Here is a 19822-nt window from a genome sequence, read left to right as displayed (position 1 = left end):
GGGAGGAGGGGTCCAAGACCCCTCCAGGGGAAAAGGGGATCCAGGCCTCAGGGTCTGGACTGGGCTTTGGAGTGGGGGTCATGGCCTGGGCAGTGGGGATGGGAGTACTGACAGTGGTCTGGGGGTGGGGGCAGATTGGAGATCCCAGCCTTCAAGGCCAAGTTTGAGCTTTGGGTGAGGGTCTAGGGCTGGAACTGGAGAAGGAAATGACAACCCACTCCAGTATTCTCGTCTGGAGAATCCCTTGGACAGAGGAACTTGGCGGGCTACAGTCCAGGGAGCTGCACAGAGTCAGAGACGATTGAAATGACTTGGCATGCACACTAGGGCTGGAATGGGGGTCCGGGGTCTCAGGCAAGTGGAGCATCTGAATTTAGGGCAGGACGCTGGGCTATAGTGGGAGAGCCTGGCCATAAGGGCTCTGAGTATGTGTCTGAATCCAGAGGTGAGGCCCAGACCCAGGGGCCCAGCCCTCAGTCAGGCACCCGCCCCCCTCCGTCGGCTCCACCCGCAGGCACAGCCACACTGAACCAGACCATCGACATCTGCCGGCACTTCACCAACCTGTGTCTCAACGGCCGCTGCCTGCCCACCCCTTCCAGCTACCGCTGCGAGTGTAACGTGGGCTACACGCAGGACGTCCGGGGGGAGTGCATTGGTGAGCGGTGGCTGGGCGGGGGTGGGGGCGCGCCCTGCCAGACTCGGGCTCAGAGTCCTCTGCCTGCAGATGTGGATGAATGTGCCAGCAGCCCCTGCCACCACGGAGACTGCATCAACACCCCCGGCTCCTACCGCTGTCGGTGTCACGAGGGTTTTCAGGCGACACTCACCAAGCAGGCATGCCTGGGTATGGCCGTCCCTTGGAAGTGGGGGTGCCAGGGGGCCTGGCTGGTGGAGCCTGCATCTCTGGCCCGAACTGGAGTCTTGGGGGTGCTGGGAGGACGCCTGCTGACCACCCGCCTGCCTTACCCCCCACCCCCCAGACATAGATGAATGCATCGCCAGCAGTGGCCTCTGCCATCACGGCCGCTGTGTCAACACGGAGGGCAGCTTCCAGTGTGTCTGCAATGCAGGCTTTGAGCTCAGCACTGACAGCAAGAACTGTGTGGGTGAGTTGAGGGTGGGCGGGTGGGGAGGGGGCTTCTGGGCCTCAGTAGCTGCCTTTTAGTGTCTCCTTACCTCTTTTTAAGAAAAAAAATATTTATTAATTTATTTGGCTGCAGCAGGTCTTAGTTGTGACATGCAGGATCTTTGGCTGTGACATTTGAACTCTTAGTTGAGACGTGTGGGATCAGTTCTCTGACCAAGGATCGAACCCAGGACCCCTGCTTTGGGAGGTTGGAGTCTTAGCCATGGGACCACCGAGGGAGTCCCTACCTTGCTTCTCGCATCTTGCCACTCCTGCTCCATCACTCCATCCTGTCTTTGGATGGAGCCTCTGCTTCCCTTCCTGAGCCCAGCCAGCCCATCTGAGAGCCTTCCTGTGGTCTGTCCACTCTCTACCCGTGCCTTCATTCTCCCCTTCCTTGGAGTCAGGTGACTCCCAGGAAGAGGCCTCTGGGGTAAGACTGTGCTGTCTGCTTCTGCCCCTGACAAGCCCCTCATCTGCCTCCAAGAGAGGTGGGTCAGGACCATGGAGAGCTCCTTGGTCTCAGATTCCCTGTGGGGTATGGGGGGTGCCAACTAAACTCCCCATAGCTTGTGGGGGCCACTAGGGATCCCCTTTGTCCTCTTCTGTCACCCTGTCTGAGACCTGCCTTAATCTTCCCTCACTGGGAAGGATTTTTTTCCTTTCTGTATTCATTCTTTTTTTTTTTAATTTATTTTTTTATTGAAGGATAATTGCTTTACAGAATTGTGTTATTTTTTTGCAGAGCGTTTACTTTTTATCATTAGATAGATTTAGAAAGTTGATTATCAAATGAGCTGTTTTCTTAGCATTAATGTGAAGTACAGTAATTTATTTCCACGCATAAATCATTATTTTTATTTACATTGTTTTTTATTAGTTAGATATCACCTACTGAAATTAATTTCTATTTATTTTTGGCTGTGCTGAGTCTTCATCACTGGGCACAGGCTTTCTCTAGTTGCAATGAGCAGGGGCTGCTCTAGTTGCTCGGCATGCGCTTCTCATTTCAGTGGCTTCTCCTGTGCTCTCTCTGTGGAGCACGGGCTCTAGGGTGCACAGCCTTCTGTAGTTGCAGCACATTGGCTCAGTGGTCGTGGCTCCCAGGCTCCAGAGCACAGGCTCCGTAGTTGTGGTGCATGGGCTTAGATGCTCCACGGCATGTAGGATCTTCCTGGACCAGGAATTGAACCTGTGTCTCCTGCATTGGCAGGCAGATTCTTCACCACTGAGCCACCAGGGAAACCCTGTACTGAAATTAATTTTGATTAATTCTAATGATTAATTCATTGTTTCACATTTTACCATCAGATCTTTAATGTTGCCTTAGATCTCTGCATAGTCTGTAACCAGTAAGAGTTGATGAAATCATTAGTTTGGTCTTTTTATTTTCTTTTGATACATATAAACTTTTTCATTAATTTTTTAAAGTATAGGTGATTTACAGTGTTGTGTTAGTTTCAGATGTATAGCAAAGTTTCAGATTCTTTTTCTTTATAGGTTATAAAATACTAAGCAAAGTTGCTTGTGCATTCATTCATTTTTAAAGACCCTTTTAGCTTCTGTATAGCTATGTAACTCTCATACCATAAAAGTAGCCTCTTAAAGTGTACATTTCAGTGGCTTTTAGTACAAGCATGACCACAGTCTAAGTTTAGAACCTCTTCATCACCTCCTCTGCATTGGCAGTCATTCCAGAATCATCTATCCTCCTTCCCCGCCCCCACCCCCACCCCTCAGCAGGAGACTAGTCTACTTTGTGTCCCCATGGATTTGCCTGTTCTGGGCATTCTGTATAAATGGACTCGCACACTCTGTGGCCTTTTGTGACTGGCTTCTTTCACTGATGCATCACATTTTCAGGATCCGTCCATGTGGTAGCACATGTCAGAATGCCATTCCTTTTTATTGTCAAATGCCATTCCATTATATGAGCAGACAACATCTTGTCTCTACCGGCTTCAGCTGGTGGCTATTCGGGTTGTTTCCGCTTTTGCTGTTATGGATAGTACCTCTGTGGAAGCTCACCTGCACAGTTAGGTGTGGACCTTTTATGTATTCTTTATGTTTTTTCTCTCCCTATCTCCATTTCTCCCTCCCTCCCTTTCTTCCTTCTTCCTGCTTCAGTCCTTTTTTATTTAACACTGTACTTTGGTAAACAAATCATTTCTGCACTGCACTGACTGCCGCCTTTTAAATTAAACTATTTTTCAAGAGGGGGTTTTTGGAAAAAAATGTTTATTTATTTGGCTGCATCAGGTCTAAGTTGTGTCATGCAGGATCTTTCGATGCCGCAGACAGGCTCTTGGCTCTGGTGCATGGGCTTCTCTCTAGTTGTGGGATGTGGGCTCCAGAGCACGCAGGCTCCGTAGCTGTGGCACTCCAGCTTGGCTGCCCCACCACAAGTGGGATCCAAGTTCCCTGATCGGGGTCTAACCAGAGTCCCTGGCATTGGAAGGTGGATTCTTAACCACTGGACCACCAGGGAAGTCCCTAGACTATTTTCTTGTTAGCTGATGGGTTTTGCCCTTTCCTTTTTAAATGCAGGTACGATTCACACAAGATAAATTTAATCATTTAAAAGTGAAAATCTCAATAATTCCCAATGTTGTGCAACCACCTTTCTTTGTTTTTTAAATAGCATTTTTAAAGGTTTTTAAAAATAACATGTATTTCTTAAAAGTTAACACTTGCACAATAGGAAATCAAAAAACACAAGCAAAAAGCTAAAGTCATCCATCAGCACAAGCAGTTTACTGTTTGCTGTGTCCTTCCAGGTCTCATTTGTGTATTTACACAACTAAGCATCCATGTTTATGTATTAAAGATCATACGGTTATATATTAATAATGAATATCATGATGTGTGAAACAGCATTTTTAAGTGAACAATTTGGTGGCATTTAGGATATTTCCAATGTCACGCAACCACCATCTCATTTATGCAATTCTTTTTTGCATTTTTAAGAATTATGGGACAATTACACAGTGTAAAATTGACCATTTTAACTCTTTTTTTCCATTATAGTTTATTGTAAAATATTGAATATGTTCCCTGTGCTATAGCGTAGGACCTTGTGTATCTATTTTATGTAGAGTAGTTTGTATCTTACCCTTTGTAAGGGAACAATTCGGTGGCATTTTTGTACATTTGTAATGTCATGCAACCACTACCTAATTTTTTCAAATTTTTTTGCATTTTTTATCGTGGCGAAATATACACAACTTTTTTATTGTTTTGGATGCTCTAGCTTTTCATTGCTGCTCACAGGCTTTCTCTAGCTGTGGCGCATGAGCTTCTCATTGCAGAGTATAGGCTGTAGGCACTCGGGCTTCAGTAGTTATGGCACATGTGCTTGGTTGCCCCTTGGCACGTGGGATCTTCCTGGACCAGGGATAGAACCTGAGTTCCCTGCATCGGCAGGCGGGTTCTTTACCACTGAGCCACCAGGGAAGTCCCTACATAACATGTTTATCGTCTTAACCATTTTTAAATGAATAGTTTGGAGGCATTTAGTGAGATGTTGTGCAGCCACCACCTGACTTATTTAAAGGACTTTGAACACCTATTCATGGAGCACCTATGTGTGCCAGGAGGGAAGATGCAGATATGAGCTAGTGGTGCCAGTTGGCCCCAGGGGAGTTCACAGTCCTGCAACCTAGTACCCATGCCAAACTAGTCTCTGACAGCCATGTCTCATCCTATCAGGCTCCCACAGCCCCGGGAGCAGTTCCTGGAAACATGAGGGCCGGGCTGGTCTACCTGGCAGGACTGGCCCAATGAAAGGGTGGGTGCCAGGACCCTGCAGGGACCCAGCCTCTCCTGGTATCCCCAGACCACAACGAGTGTGCAACCACCACCATGTGTGCCAACGGAGTGTGCCTGAACGAGGACGGCAGCTTCACGTGTCTCTGCAAACCCGGCTTCCTGCTGGCACCTGGTGGCCGCCACTGTGTGGGTGAGAAACTGCAGGCTGGACCATAGGGGAACCCATGGGGATGGGGAAGAAGAGGAGAGGGGAGGTAGCAAGGGCGGGTAGGGGGTGGGGATGCGGTGGCTGGGACCCATTGCAGTGCCCCCTGCACGACCCCTGCAGACATCGATGAGTGCCAGACGCCAGGCATCTGCATGAATGGTCACTGCACCAACACTGAAGGCTCCTTCCACTGCCGCTGCCTTGGGGGGCTCGCGGTGGCCGCCGATGGTCGAGTGTGCGTGGACACCCACGTGCGCAGTACATGCTATGGGACCCTCGACCAGGGCTCCTGCGCCCGCCCCTTCCCTGGTGCTGTCACCAAATCTGAGTGCTGCTGTGCAAGCCCGGCCCATGGGTTTGGGGAGCCCTGCCAGCTGTGTCCCCCCAAGAACTCTGGTGAGAGCCTCAGCTGCCCCGCCCCCATGAACTTTCCACGGCCCCGCTTTCCTTTAGTCCTTGCTTGTGGTTTATAACTGCGGGGGGCAGGAGGGGACAGTGGTGGTGGGGGGCTTGGCTCCCATGGGGTGGGGTGGATGTCTCTCCCCCAAGAAGAGACAGAAGGAAAACTGTTCTTCCCACTGGAGCAGGCATCTTAGTCCTAGACCCTTGCCCAGCCCCAAGGGGCCACGTCTTGGGCGTGGCTTGGCTTCAGCAATGGCCAATGACCGCCCCCCTCTCCCTGTTCCTGCCACCACAGCTGAGTTCCAGGCCCTATGCAGCAGCGGTCTTGGCATCACCACGGATGGCAGAGGTGAGCGGGTTGGGGCTGGGACTGAGGGCCAGGGACGTGGTTGGGAACCCGGTCAGGTCACCGGGTTTCACAAAGTATTACAGGCTGGGAGGGCATTCTCCCATAGCTGTGGAGGCTAAGTGTCCCAGATCAAGGTGTGAGCAGGGGTGGCCTCTTCAGAGGCTGTGAGGAAGAGTCTGTCTCACACCTCTCTCAGTGTCTGGCACTTAGCTGTTAATCCTTGCTTGGTCGAAGCATCTCCCTGATCTCTGCCTTCATCCTTTTTTTTTTTTTTTTTTAATTTACAATGTTTCTGGTGTACAGCAAAGTGATTCAGGCACTATATATACGTATGATATGTATAATTTTCAGTATATATATATTTTAGTATATATATACATACATACAGTTTTTAGATTTTTGCCCTTATAGGTTATTATAAAATATTGAATTTAATCCTCATGCTATACAGTAGGCCCTTGTCTGTTTTCTGTTTTATATAGGGTAATGTATATATGTTAAGGACTTCTTCCCGGGTGGCTCAGTGGTAAGGAATCAGTGCAGGAGTCATAGGAAATGTGGGTTTGATCCCTGTGTTGGGAAGATCCCCTGGAGCAGGGCATGGCAACCCACTCCAGTATTCTTGCCTGGAGAATCTCATGGACAGAGGAGTCTGGAGGGCTACAGTCCATGGGGTTGCAGAGTCAGACACTACTGAAGTGACTGAGCACACATGTAGGCACATATATATGTTAATCCCAAACTCCTCTGCTTTCCTCTCGACACAGGGTTCGCCCTGTGTGTCTGTGCCCAGACCTCCACTTTTATAAGGATACAATCATATTAGAATGCACTGTATGTCCATCTCCAAATAAAGTCACGTGCTGAGGTGATCCTGGGGATGAGGACTCCAACCTATGACACCATCCTTTCCTGTTACAGCCTTCCTGCCTGAGCAACAAATAAAAGGATTTAGGATACAGCCAGGTTTCCCATCCACCACTGGGTCATGGGGGCAGGGCAGATGTCCAGCGCCCCTCCCTCAGTTAAAGGGACAGATTCTGGATCCAAATGCCTGGGTTTAAATCCCAGCCAGCATTCTTTTTTTTTTTTCATTTTTGATATATAGGGCTGCCTATTCCTGCCCCCTCTTTGGCTGTGCCATGAGGCTTAGGGGATCTCAGTTCCCTGACCAGGAATTGAACCCACGCCATGGCAGTGAAAGTACTGATTCCTAACCGCTAGACTACCAGGGAACTCTCCAGGCCCTACTGTTTACTGATTGAATACTGATCAAGTTACTCCCCATCTCTGCACCTCCTTTTCTGTAAAGTGGATATACTCGTAGGTCCCATTTCAGGGACGTTGTGAGGACCAAATAAGTTAATATACTCGGCACAAAACAGTAAGCATCTTATAACATTAGTGACTATGATTGTGCTTTAAAAGAAATTGTTGCTGATGTAATAACGTCTGTTCCATGAGTTCCACACTAGGGACAGTTTGCCACCTCCCAGGTGCCATTTGGCAATGTCTGGACAAATATTGGGGAGGGCGCTCTTGGCATTTCATGGGTAGACGCTGGAAATGTTGCTCAACATCTTACATTGCACAGGTTCTCCCCTCCCCCTGCACAAAGCAAAGAATGATCCGGCTCCAGTTATCCATGATGTTGAGAAACCCTGGTTTCCAGGGAAAGGAGGCAGGGTCTAGGTTGGAGCTCTGGCCCCGGAGGACCTGGCTTCTGGAGCCTCCAGGGAACCAGGGCAGCTGCTGATGCCATCTTCCTGCTGCAGACATCAACGAATGTGCCCTCGACCCCGACGTCTGTGCCAACGGCATGTGTGAGAACCTGCGGGGCAGCTACCGCTGCATCTGCAACCTGGGCTACGAGGCAGTCGCGGATGGCAGGGAGTGCACTGGTGAGCGTGCCGGGCGAGTGGACGGGCGGAGGGGTGCCGCCCCCACTGCACACCCCTCACCCCACTCTCTGGCCCCATGCCCACATTGCAGATGTGGATGAGTGCGCCCTCAACAGCCTCCTGTGTGACAATGGGCGGTGCAGGAACAGCCCAGGCAGCTATAGCTGCTCCTGCCCTCAGGGCTTCAGCTTCCGGCCAGACACGGAGACCTGCGAAGGTACAGGGTCCTGGGGGGCACACAGACACGCACACACACACAAGTACTTATGCACACTGCATGCTCTGGGTACACACATGCTGCCAGATGCATGTATACCTGCATTTACCCACACAGACATGCTCAAAGCCATACATGTATTCATAGTCTCACAGTTACACTCTTAGGTACACACTCACACAGTACCCACATTCACACTTATTCTCACTGATGCAAAGAGCCAACTCATTGGAAAATACCCTAATGTTGGGAAAGATTGAGGGCCTGAAGAGGAGGGGGCAACACAAGATGAGACGATTGGATGGCATCACTGACTCAATGGACATAAATCTGAGCAAACTCCAGGAGATGGTGAAGGACAGGGAAGCCTGCATGCTGCCGTCCATGGGGCCACAAAGAGTCAGACATGACTAAGTGACTGAACAATTCTCACTTTTTACACATATACTCATAACCAGAGTTACACCCTCAAAGGCACACCCTTATACAGACACTCTGACATTCACACACTTGATGATCACTTGATTACACACACCAGTAGTCACACAAAACAGACTTACACACCCATATTCACACTCATAGTCACAGTCCCACACATCATACACTCTCACGTGCACACTCTGAAAGACACGTGTGTGTCCACATTTTTACCCTTTCGCACACTTAGGCTCACAGCCACACACACTAATATGTGCAGATACCACATACCCACACAGTTGTGCATTCACACACTTAAATATACTCACACACAGGAATATGTGCCCACCCGCCCTCACACAAACTTTGTTGCAATGACCTTGTCCATTACAGACCCCTGGGCACTCACAGATACCTGCACGAGCAAGCGCGTGCACACACACACACACACACACACACACACACACACACACACACACACAGAGTTAAGCGCAAGCCTCCGGCAGACTGCCCCCTCTCCCACCACAACGAGGTCTCCCCGTCTGGGTTTTCCTCCTGCCTCTCACTCTCGGCCTCTCTTGTGCCATGAGTGACCCTTGCAGGGCCACCGTTCCCCACCGTGCCTGTCCCTGTACACTTTCACCCGTGCGGGCTCCCAGGATCCTGCGTGTCGGCGTGCACGCGCAGGTGCACTGCACAATTTAATGGAAACACGCGCCTCTGCGCCTGCCCAGTCCGTTCCCTCGCCTTCTGACCGCATGCGCCCCCTGCTGTTGGACTTTGGCAGCGGCAGAGGGGAGGGGCCTCAGGTCGCGTGAGGCTCCAGTTCCTGCAGCTCAGGGATCTGACGGGGGTCGGTGGCTGGTTGTCTTTGTAGACATCGACGAGTGCCTGTCCAACCCGTGTGTGAATGGCGTGTGCCGCAACCTGGCCGGCTCCTACGCCTGCGAGTGCGCCCCCGGCAGCCGCCTGGGACCTTCTGGCACCATGTGCCTAGGTGAGAGGCCCCACGGAGCAGCGGGGACCCCGACGCCCGCCCCGGGGAAGTCTGGGTCTCTGCGGGTTAGTGTGCAGGTGTGGGCCTGCCAAATGACACAGCCGGCCCCTTCCTGCAGACAGCACCAAAGGCACCTGCTGGCTGAAGATCCAGGATGGCCGCTGCGAGGCGAACCTGCACGGAGCCACCCTGCGCTCCGAGTGCTGCGCCACGCTCGGCACTGCCTGGGGGAGCCCCTGCGAACGCTGTGACATGGGTAATGCCCTAGGGGGGGCGGCTCTGGGGGCTCCCTGGCCATTGAGAGAACCATGCGGGGGAAAGGTCCCCTGGATCCGGGTGGAGAGAATGACTCCTCTCCCCAATCACAGACCGCGCCTGTGCCCGAGGCTTCGCCCGCGTGAAGGGGCTTAGCTGCGAAGGTAACTCCCCACCCTGTGCACTTCACCACCACTCCCCCACCACCACCACCAGGAGCAGGCAAGTGTCATGGTGGCTGCCTAAGGCCCTCTCTGAAGTCATTGGAGAGCTCCCTCCTTGGTATCCGGGTCTTCCCCACAATCCCCCAGCCTAGGAGGCTGGCACTGCCTCTTCCCACCTCCCCAAGAACCACGTGGTGTCCTGAACCCATAGGGAGCCAGCTCCCTGGGAGCCTCCAGCTCTAGCTTCTCCTTGCTTGCTGTGCCTAGATGTGAATGAGTGTGAGGTCTTCTCTGGAGTCTGTCCCAATGGGCGATGCATCAACACTGCAGGCTCCTTCCGCTGCGAGTGTCCAGAGGGCCTGATCCTGGACACCTCCGGCCGGCTGTGCATAGGTGAGTGTGGGCCTGCAGGGTCCGGGGCAGGGCCTCCAGCCCTTCCTTCACTGCCTCCACTCCCAGCGGCTGGAGGCCCTTCCTAGGGACAGGTGGAGTCTTGGGGGTCCTCTTGTACTCTGCCCACCCCCTTGCTAATGTGTCTCCAAAGACATTTGTTTTTTTGGAGGGGTTGGATCCCCTTAATCAACTGCCCTTCTAATGAAGCTCATTGCAAATGGTACGGTCTCTTGGAATGTTACCTGCCACCTTGGTATATTCTTTCTTGCTACCAAACAAGGTTTACAGGAGGTGGATTTGAGCACAAGGCACCTGCCTCTATCATGAGTGGTAATTCATGCCTGCAGCCCTTCCTCAGCATCCAGGGCTCAAACCCTCACCCTGAATGGCTTGCTCTTAGGCTCAAAGGCTCTCAGATATTTTCCCCCTCAAGGAGGGCTTCTTGCTTTACACCATCAACATCTTGAACAGGACATTTCTTGGCCAAGAGCATCTGCCAGCCAGCAGATAGGGCTCTGCATTCTATCATTTTTTCCTCCCATAGTAACATTGACCCATTAGTGGCCTCCTCGGTGGCACCATGGAGCCTGGTCAACAGAAGGCAGATGGGCCCTGATGACTCTTTTCAGCTTTGATTTTCTTCTAAACTGAGCTTCAGATGTGCATCAGGTTTTCTTGCTGATCCCAGAATGTGAGCAAGGAAAGAAAGTAGCCAAGTAAAGAAAAAATAAAAATATTACTGAATTCCCAGCCAGGTGAAATGCTGTCTGAGCAGCCCTGGACCAAGGCACCGGGTACCCAAGAACTTAAGACGGAGCCCTGTGTGTCGTGGCACTTCTGTTTATCTTTATTTTTTTCTAAAGGTTCTGTAACAGGGTCTCATTTTCAAATGGATCCACTTAAACATATGTTCCTTTTGCAAGAGGTGAAAAATTGTCCTAGTCAAGGGATCAGCCAGTTGTTTCTGCAAAGGGCCAGAGAGTAAATATTTTCAGCTTTAGGAGCCTCAGAATCTGTTGCAGTTACTCAGCTCTACTGTGTAGGACAGAAATAAATGAATGTGACTATGTCAATAAAACTTTATTTATAAAAACAGCAGGCAGTTGGCACCGTGGGCCATAGTTAACCAGCCCCAGTCTTAGACCATCGTGTCTGGTATTGAAAGAAGCCTTATCCATTGCCAGATTATTCTGAGGAGGTTTTAAAAATTAAACACACACACTCTGGAGCCAGGTGGCGTAGTTTGAATCTCTCTCTACCTCTTACTGTGTGGCCTCAGGCCAGCTACCTAACCCGTCTCTGCCTCAGTTTTCTTGCATGTAAAATAAGCATGATGATAACCATTTTCCTCTTGGTGTTATTTTAAAGACTAAATGGGTTGATGAGCTTAGAACAGTGTCCAGCACAATGGCACCCCACTCCATTACTCTTGCTTGGAAAATCCCTTGGATGGAGGAGCCTGGTAGGCTGCAGTCCACGGGGTCGCTAAGAGTCGGACACAACTGAATGACTTCACTTTCACCTTTCACTTTCATGCATTGGAGAAGGAAATGGCAACCCACTCCAGTGTTCTTGCCTGGAGAATCCCAGGGATGGCGGCGCCTGGTGGGCTGCCGTCTATGGGGTCGTACAGAGTTGGACACGACTGAAGCAACTTAGCAGCAGCAGCAGCTTAGCAGCAGCACATAGCAAACACCTAGCAGTGCAAGTTATTATTAAAATGTAACTTTGGGGGATTGCCCTGGTGGTCTAGTGGTTAAGACTTTGCCTTCCAATCCAGGGGGTACAGGTTCCTTTCCTGGTCCCGGAGTTAAGACCCCACATGCCTCTCGGCCAAAAAGCCAAAACATGGAATAGAAGCAATATTGTAACAAATTCAATAATGATCTTAAAAATGGCCCACATAAAAAAAAATCCTTAAAAAATTTTTGTTTTAAAAAAATGTAACTGTTGGGTTATACCCTATTCCAGTTTAACTGTTGGGAATTCCTTGTGGTCCAGTGGTTAAGACTCAGCTGTTTTTATTGCCAATGCCCTGGGTTTGATCCCTGGTCAGGGAACTAAGATCCCACAAGCCCCACAGTGTGGCCAAAAAAAAAAAGGTCACTTGGAGGACATGGAGTGTCAGCTGAGAAATTCAGTCTCCCCACTGGGGAGGACGTTTTGGACGACACTGCCTGTCCTGGCAGCCAGAGTGTGGCAGGGGTGGGACCGGTGACCACCCCTCCTTGCAGACATGCGCCTGGAGCTTTGTTTCCTGCGTTGGGAGGAGGACGAGTGTGGGGCTGCCCTGCTGGGCAAGTACCGGATGGATGTCTGCTGCTGTACTGTGGGGGCTGCATGGGGCACCGCATGCGAGGCGTGCCCTGAGCCTGAGTCCCCGGCTTTTACCAGCCTGTGTCCCCGGGGGCTGGGCTTTGCCAGCCGGGACTTCCTGTCAGGCCGTCCCTTCTATAAAGGTGCGTTTGGGCTTGGGGAGCCTGGATGGAGGATGGGAAGAGGGCAGAGCATGGGCAGAGGCCTGGAGTGGGAAGCAGGTTTGGGAGAGACCAAATATCTGTGATCAGAGGGGTGAACGCTCAGGAGGCAGGGGACTCAGGGACATGGAGTAGTGTGACGTTTTGTACTCCCGTGCTGCAGATGTGAATGAGTGCAAAGCCTTCCCTGGGCTGTGCGCCCATGGCACGTGCCGCAACACTGTGGGCAGCTTCCGTTGCTCCTGTGCGGGGGGCTTCGCCCTGGATGCCCAGGAAAGGAACTGCACAGGTACGTACCTGCCTCTGCCTCCTTGGCAGGTGCCTGCAGGGATGGGGGATCACAAACTAGAGGCGCCTAAAAGGCAAGAACTGGCCTTGTTCCTCCTGCCTGTCTGCTGTGTGACCCAGGGCAGCTCAATACCCTTTCTGGGCCTCCAGGATCCCGGCTATAAAAGGAGGGGCTAGCAAAAGGTGGCACTAGTGGTAAAGAACCCTCCTGCTAATGCAGGAGACATAAGAGACACAGGTTCGATCCCTGAGTCAGGAAGATCCCCTGGAGAAGGGCATGGCTACCTACTCCATTATTCTCATCTGGAGAATCCCATGGACAGAGGAGTCTGGCGGGCTGCGGTCCATAGGATTGCAAAGAGTCAGGCATGAATGAAGCAACTTGGCATGGCAAAGTAACCTCCGGCAACTTCCCTGGTAATCCTTTGCTAAGACTCCGTGCTTCCAATGCAGGGGTCCTGGGTTCAATCCCTGGTCAGGGAACTAGATCCCACATACCTCAGCTGAAAATCCTGCATGCCTCAACTAAGACCCAATGCAGCAAGTAAATAAATTGATTAATTTAAAACTGATCTCTAGGGGCCTGCGGGCTGGAAAGAAATTCCCTCCTCTCATCTGGGGGTGCAGTCACAGCACCTCCATTTCCCTGGCTCTGTTCAATGCCTTGGGGCTCCTCTGTGGCCCTGGGTGTCTGCAGACATGGAGGCCTGGCCCATGCCCACTGTCTCCACAGACATCGACGAGTGCCGCATCTCCCCTGACCTCTGTGGCCAGGGCACCTGTGTCAACACCCCGGGCAGCTTTGAGTGCGAGTGTCTCCGTGGCTATGAGAGTGGCTTCATGTTGATGAAGAACTGCATGGGTAGGCAGCCACCCCAGGGCAGGGTGGTGCCCGCGGGTCTTGGGGCCGAGCCGAGGAATGGGGTGGGAGGACATTGCTGTGCTGGATGTGGGTGGAGGGGGCAGAAGTAGAGAGAAGCCATGATCCAGCTGGGACAGCAGGTGTGAGTGTCGTCCCTGAAGACTGCCGGACACTGGGTCTGGCATTCGGAGGAGAAGCATGGGGACCAAGATTTGGGCAGGTTCTCCCAGGGTCGGGGTAGCATGAAAAGAGGAGAGGGCCCTGGAGAGAGGAGCCTCTTCCCTTTTCATTTTTCTCATTCATTCAGTGAACGTTTCACATGCATCTACTCGGGGGAACTATGGAGAGCTCGGATACAGGAGGCCATTTCCTTGGAGTTCAGGACCTAATAGGGAGGATAAAATAAATCCCTAGACAAACAGAAAATAAAGAGCCACTGTCAGAAGCACTTGAAAGGGCTGTATGGTGCAGTGTGAGCTGAGAACCCCAGGGATGTATCCCATTTTGTGGGGCCAAGAGAGTGGGAGTAATTGTGGTGAAGAAGGGCTGAAGAGTTGTATGGAGAAAGAACAGTGTGTGCAAAGGCCCTGGGGTGGATGTGAGGGATGGAAGGAGCTGCTGTGGGGAGGAGGGAAGGCGGAAGGGGGGACCGTGTGTGCAAAGGCCCTGAGGTTGACATGAGAGATGGGAGGAAGCCCCTGAGGCTGGAGTGGGAGGAGAGTTGTGAGATGAGTGGTGAGGCCCCTGGTTCCATGTACTAATGCCCAGTGGGGCTGGTCCTTGCCTTCCCCCTGTCACTTCTGGAGTGGGGAAGGGGTTCCTCAGGGCCTCCTTTAGCTCCAGGAATGTCAGCCTGTGTCCCTGAAAACTCTGAGAATTCCAGCTTCCCTCCCATTCTGACTCCCCTGGGTCATCCACACCCCAGGGCTCCAGACTCTCTTGGCCTCAGCCAGGGCAGCAGGGTTGGGGGATGGGGGCAACAGGGGGGAGCTTCCATGAGCCCCATCACACCAACCTGGATCAGCATCTCACACCTCTTCTCTCTCTCCACATGCCCAGATGTGGATGAGTGTGCCCGGGACCCGCTGCTGTGCCGGGGAGGCACCTGTACCAACACAGATGGGAGTTATGAGTGCCAGTGTCCCCCTGGACATGCGCTGGCAGCTGAGGGCACTGCCTGCGAAGGTGAGTGCAGCTTGCAAGAGGGAGAGGATACGAGTATGTGTGTTTGTGCATCTCCCTGAGTACATACTTGTGTATTTGTGTGCATGAGTGGTCACATGCATCAGGTATTGGGAGAGCACATTTGTGTGTGTTTCTGTGTGAAAACGGAAAATCGAGTGTGTGAGTGTGGGTCAGTGTGCACCCATGTGAAGTGTCACTTGTGTGGTTGTGAGATGGAAGGAGTGTGTATTTGTGTGTCTGAGCATGCAGGTGTCTTTCTGGGAATGCATCTGTCCAAGAGTAAGTGTGTATTGGTGTTTGTGTGAGTCTGTGAGTGTGTAAGTGTTTACACAAGAATGATTGTTCTTATGTAAGGCGATGGAAGTGGTTATTTGTGTGTCTACATAAGGTTGTGCGAGAGTGTGTGTCTAAGTGTGGGCATGTGTTTGCACACGGGTGTGTTTGTGGAGGGGGCTGTGTGCATGTAGGTGTGTCTGTTGAGCGTGTGTTTGTATGTGTGTACACAGGGGGTGGGGCTTCCCCAGTGGCTCAGCGATTAAGAATCTGCCTGCACTATGGGAGACATAGGAGATGCAGGTTTGATCCCTGGGTCGTGAAGATCCCCTGGAGGAGGGCATTGCAACCCACTCCAGTATTCTTGCCTGGAGAATCCCATGGACAGAGGAGCCTGGTGGGCTACAGTCCATGGGGTTTCAGAGTCGGACACAACTGAAGTGACTTAGCACACACGCACACAAGGGTTCTTTGTGAGTCTACCTGAGTGGATATGAAAATGTGACACAAGGGCAAATCCAATGCAATGCAAGGTGTGCAAATATGTTTATGAGTGGGCATGAGGTGTGTTTGTGAGTCTGAGTGTGCATCTGGCTATGCAGATGTGTGTCTACTGAGGGTGATTGTGTTTGTTTGCGAATAAGTGTGAGGGTGTGCTGCTGTGTGAGCTGTGTGCATGTGGCTGTGTGGATCAGGTTGTGGGTCTGTCTGCTGAGGGTGAGTGTGTATCAAGGGTGGGTTTCGGGTGTCTTGTTAGTGTGCACCTGGGTGGATGTGTGAATCAGGGTGAGGTGCCCTTTTGTACTGGGCTTCCCCAGTGGCTCAGCGGTAGAATCCACCTGCAATGCAGGAGACAGAAGAGACACAGGTTCAATCTCTGGGTCAGGAAGACCCCCTGGAGGAGGGCATGGCAGCCCACTCCAGTATTTTTGCCTGGAGAATCCCATGGACAGAGGAGCCTGGAGGGCTGCAGTCCATGGGGTGGAAAAGAGTTGAATATGACTGAAACGACTTCACGCATGTGTTTGTACCAGGGTGAGATGTAGACTCACACCCATGGCGGGGGTAGGGGGGTGGGGGGGGCGGGCATAGATGCAAGAGTGTGAGTGCATCATCGTGCATGCGTGTGTCCCTGTGCAGAAGGCGGCTGGGCACAGGCCCATCCTTTCCTGGGCCCCTCCGCCACCTGCTGCCCTTACCAGCCATCCGTTTGCCCCGTAGACGTGGACGAGTGTTCCCTGAGTGACGGCCTGTGTCCGCACGGCCAGTGTGTCAACGTCATCGGTGCCTTCCAGTGCTCCTGCTATGCCGGCTTCCAGAGCACACCTGACCGCCAAGGCTGCGTGGGTGAGACCGCGCCCGCCCCCAGCCCCAGCCGCGGCCCTCGCCGCCGCTTCAGTCTCTCCTGGCCTCAGTCCGAGCCCCTGCCTCTACCCTTGACCACCTCCGCCCCGACAGTCAGCCCCCTGCTTGATGTGCCTCCGCCAGGCCCTCACCTAGCCCAGCCTCCCACTTCCACCTTGCCCCGCCTCCCATCACGTCCTACCTCTTACCACACCCTCACTATGCCCCGCCTCCCGCCTTGCCACGCCCCTGCCACGCCCCCAGCTCGGCCTACCTCACCCGGCCTCCTCCCTCGCCATGCCCCGCCTCCTGCCTTGTCACGCCTCCGTCACGCCCCCCACCTCGCCTTGCCCTACCTCCGGCGGTGCCCCCTACCTCTTCCTGCCTCCTGCAGATGTGGACGAATGCCGCACCAGGAACGGTGGTTGCCACGTCCACTGTGTTAACACTAAGGGCAGCTACCAGTGCGAATGCGGACCTGGCTACTCTCTGATGCCCGATGGGAGGGCGTGTGAAGGTGGGTGGGTGCGGCACCCTCCCTCCGGCCTGGGATGTGGGAACCCACCTGGCCCGGCCCAAATGAAGCCAGCCACACCCTAACCAGGCCACTGACCCCGCAGAAGTGTCCCTGGGGTTCCCCCTCTGTCCCTTCCCACCTGCAACCCGACCCCTACCCTGGTCCCCCAGATGTGGACGAATGTGAGCAGAATCCGGACATCTGTGACGGGGGCCAGTGCACCAACATGCCAGGGGGTCACCGCTGCCTCTGCTATGACGGCTTTGTGGCCACGTTGGACGTGAGGATGTGTGTAGGTGAGGAGTTGGGACTATATACAGGTGGAGGAGGCAGCTTCACTTCACTCACCAGGCCTTCCACAAGGAGACAGGTGGGCAACGCAGACGCCAGGCCCGTTCCCGGAACATGTGGGCAGGGGAGATGCAGGTTTGTTCTTGGTGGTCTGCTCCTGGCCACCTGCACCCCGAGGCCCTGCACCGAGACCTGCGGGATCTTGTTCACAGCAGCAGAGACCCCCCCAAACTTTGTTCTTTTGAATACACTTATTAAACACCCACTGTGTACCCAGCACATACAGCCAGGTGCGTGCCCGGCTTTGAGAGTCACCTTATAAGATCATCAGAGACCAAGGGGTTTATGCAGAGGAAGGTGTATGAGATAGAAGGACGCTGTGTTCTCTGAGCCCTGCTTTGGGACCTTGTCTCTGTCGTCTCTGCCAGGGTCACTGCCGTCTTCTGGTGGGGGCTGGTTGGCACAGGCCCTGGGGAGCAGATGTGAACTGGTGACTCCATCAGGGCAGAGCTGGGGCCAGAGTACAAGGATATGAAAAAGGGAACCCTCCCAGGGATAGGTGTCCAGCTCAGTGCAGCTTAAGCATTCCAGATCACAGCAATCTTAGGAAACACTGAACAAAAGGGGCTTGGGACCAAGTTAAGTAGGAAATGCTGCCTCCTGCATCCCTTCTTGCAGATCCACATCGGCAATAAAGGCTCTGAAAAGGCCTTCAGGCCTTAGCTTTAGCTTAGCATCTTCTTAATGTATTGGTGTAAAATCTTTTTGGAAATGTTTGTCCGATGTGTTCCATGGAATATGAACTATAGAATGTTGACTGAATTCTCGCAGCTGCCCAGGGGTGGAATGGGGGAGCTATAACCAGTAGTGGAATCAGGGGAGCTCCCTGCCCTTGAAGATGGGCAAAAAGAACCTGGACAGGGGACCCGCGTGGCAGGGGACGCAGCCATGCTGCTATACCCCACCCTCACCTGCTTCTTCTCCTGTCACCCCATAGACGTGGACGAGTGTGACCTGAACCCCCACATCTGCCTCCATGGGGTCTGCGAGAACACCAGGGGCTCCTTTGTCTGCCACTGCCAGCTGGGTTACATCGTCAGGAAGGGGGCCATGGGCTGCTCCGGTGAGCTGGTGGTCAGTGGAGCAGACGCAGAGGGGCGCCCCTGAGGGACCAGCTCAGGGTCTTTGGGGTCCACCCCATCCCTTGGGGCAGAGCAAGGCCAGACCTCATTCTTACTCATTTCCACTGGTGGGCCCTCGTGCTGAAGCAAAAATAGGATCTGATCACATGCCCGTGGGGCTCCCTTGATGGCTCTGCAGGGGCAACTCTGGATCCCTTAGATCCACAGCAGTTCCTAAGGCGTGTAAGCCTGATGCTTTTAAGTGTCACAGCGATGAACATTCAAACATGTCAGTCGTTCATGACCACAGACCTGGTGCCTCAGAACCACAGATGTCTCCTCTCTATAGAATGGTTCTGGAGGGCAGAGTCTGAGATCAGGGTGTCAGAAGGGTTGGTTCCTTCTCAGGGGCCCAGAGGGAGAACTGGCCCATTCCTCTCTCCTCATCTCTGGTGGTAGCCACAGTGCTTGAACACATCACTCCAGTCTCCATGTCTGTCATCACGGGGTGTTCTTCCCTCTGCGTCCAAATTTTCCTCTTCTTGTGAGATCACTGGTCATTGCATTTAGGACCCCCTGTAATCCAGGAGGACCTCATTTTAATTTGGTTACATTTACAAAGACTTGGTTTCCCAAAAAGGCCACGTTCAGAGGTTCTTAGAGTCAGGATTGAAACATGCTTTCTTGGCAGGGAGAACATAATTCTATTTGCCATCATTATGTAGTTATTTCAATGCATAGTAGAAGCAAACATTAGAAAACAGAGCATCCAAACCATGATTTCTTAGAGATCGTTGTTATACGTTTTTCTTCTAAAGTACATTCAAGTAAGTAAAAATGGGAGACAGCGTAAAGAAACTTTTAGCGAGGACTTCCCTGGTGGTCTAGTGGCTAAGACCATGTCCTTGCTCCCAGTGCAGGGGACCCAGATTCGATCCCTGGTCAGGGCACTAGATCCCACGTGCTGCAACTAAGAGTTCGCATGCCACAGCTAAGACCCGGTGCAGCCAAATAAAATTCTCACAAAGGAAAAACTTTCAGGGAACGGTAGCTCACTTAGGTGGTTGATGAACATCGCAGAGATGATAAGGCTGATGCAAAATTGGCTGAGGGTTAGACACTGTGGTTTAGAAGGAAATCCTGCTTTAGAGGGAGAGTGTCTTCATTAAGACAGTGACTTTTTTTGGCTGTGCCATGTTAGTTCCCCAACCAGGGATTGAACCCAAGCCCTTTAGTGAAAGCCAGGAATCCTAACCAAGGACAG

At 52.5% G+C, this 19822-nt stretch overlaps 1 protein-coding gene across 1 annotated transcript in view; it reads left to right on the top strand.

Annotated features, from left to right (window-relative positions):
• FBN3 (fibrillin 3) overlaps positions 1 to 19822 on the top strand; it is a 70172-nt gene that overhangs the window by 10081 nt on the left and 40269 nt on the right. Inside the window, exons 11-30 of the mRNA XM_019964278.2 lie at positions 515 to 658; positions 728 to 847; positions 984 to 1109; positions 4965 to 5087; positions 5226 to 5501; positions 5803 to 5856; positions 7632 to 7757; positions 7849 to 7974; positions 9269 to 9388; positions 9507 to 9644; positions 9757 to 9807; positions 10075 to 10200; positions 12435 to 12659; positions 12841 to 12966; positions 13699 to 13827; positions 14887 to 15012; positions 16507 to 16632; positions 17024 to 17146; positions 17317 to 17442; positions 18435 to 18560. Coding sequence (XP_019819837.2) covers positions 515 to 658; positions 728 to 847; positions 984 to 1109; positions 4965 to 5087; positions 5226 to 5501; positions 5803 to 5856; positions 7632 to 7757; positions 7849 to 7974; positions 9269 to 9388; positions 9507 to 9644; positions 9757 to 9807; positions 10075 to 10200; positions 12435 to 12659; positions 12841 to 12966; positions 13699 to 13827; positions 14887 to 15012; positions 16507 to 16632; positions 17024 to 17146; positions 17317 to 17442; positions 18435 to 18560 — 2637 coding nt within the window. The remainder of the gene's footprint in view (positions 1 to 514; positions 659 to 727; positions 848 to 983; positions 1110 to 4964; positions 5088 to 5225; positions 5502 to 5802; positions 5857 to 7631; positions 7758 to 7848; positions 7975 to 9268; positions 9389 to 9506; positions 9645 to 9756; positions 9808 to 10074; positions 10201 to 12434; positions 12660 to 12840; positions 12967 to 13698; positions 13828 to 14886; positions 15013 to 16506; positions 16633 to 17023; positions 17147 to 17316; positions 17443 to 18434; positions 18561 to 19822) is intronic.

Source organism: Bos indicus, chromosome 7 (assembly GCF_029378745.1).
Source record: "Bos indicus isolate NIAB-ARS_2022 breed Sahiwal x Tharparkar chromosome 7, NIAB-ARS_B.indTharparkar_mat_pri_1.0, whole genome shotgun sequence".
Lineage (NCBI taxonomy): Eukaryota > Metazoa > Chordata > Mammalia > Artiodactyla > Bovidae > Bos > Bos indicus.
The sequence above is the reverse complement of the archived record's forward strand: the minus strand, read 5'-3'. Positions and strand labels throughout refer to the sequence as shown.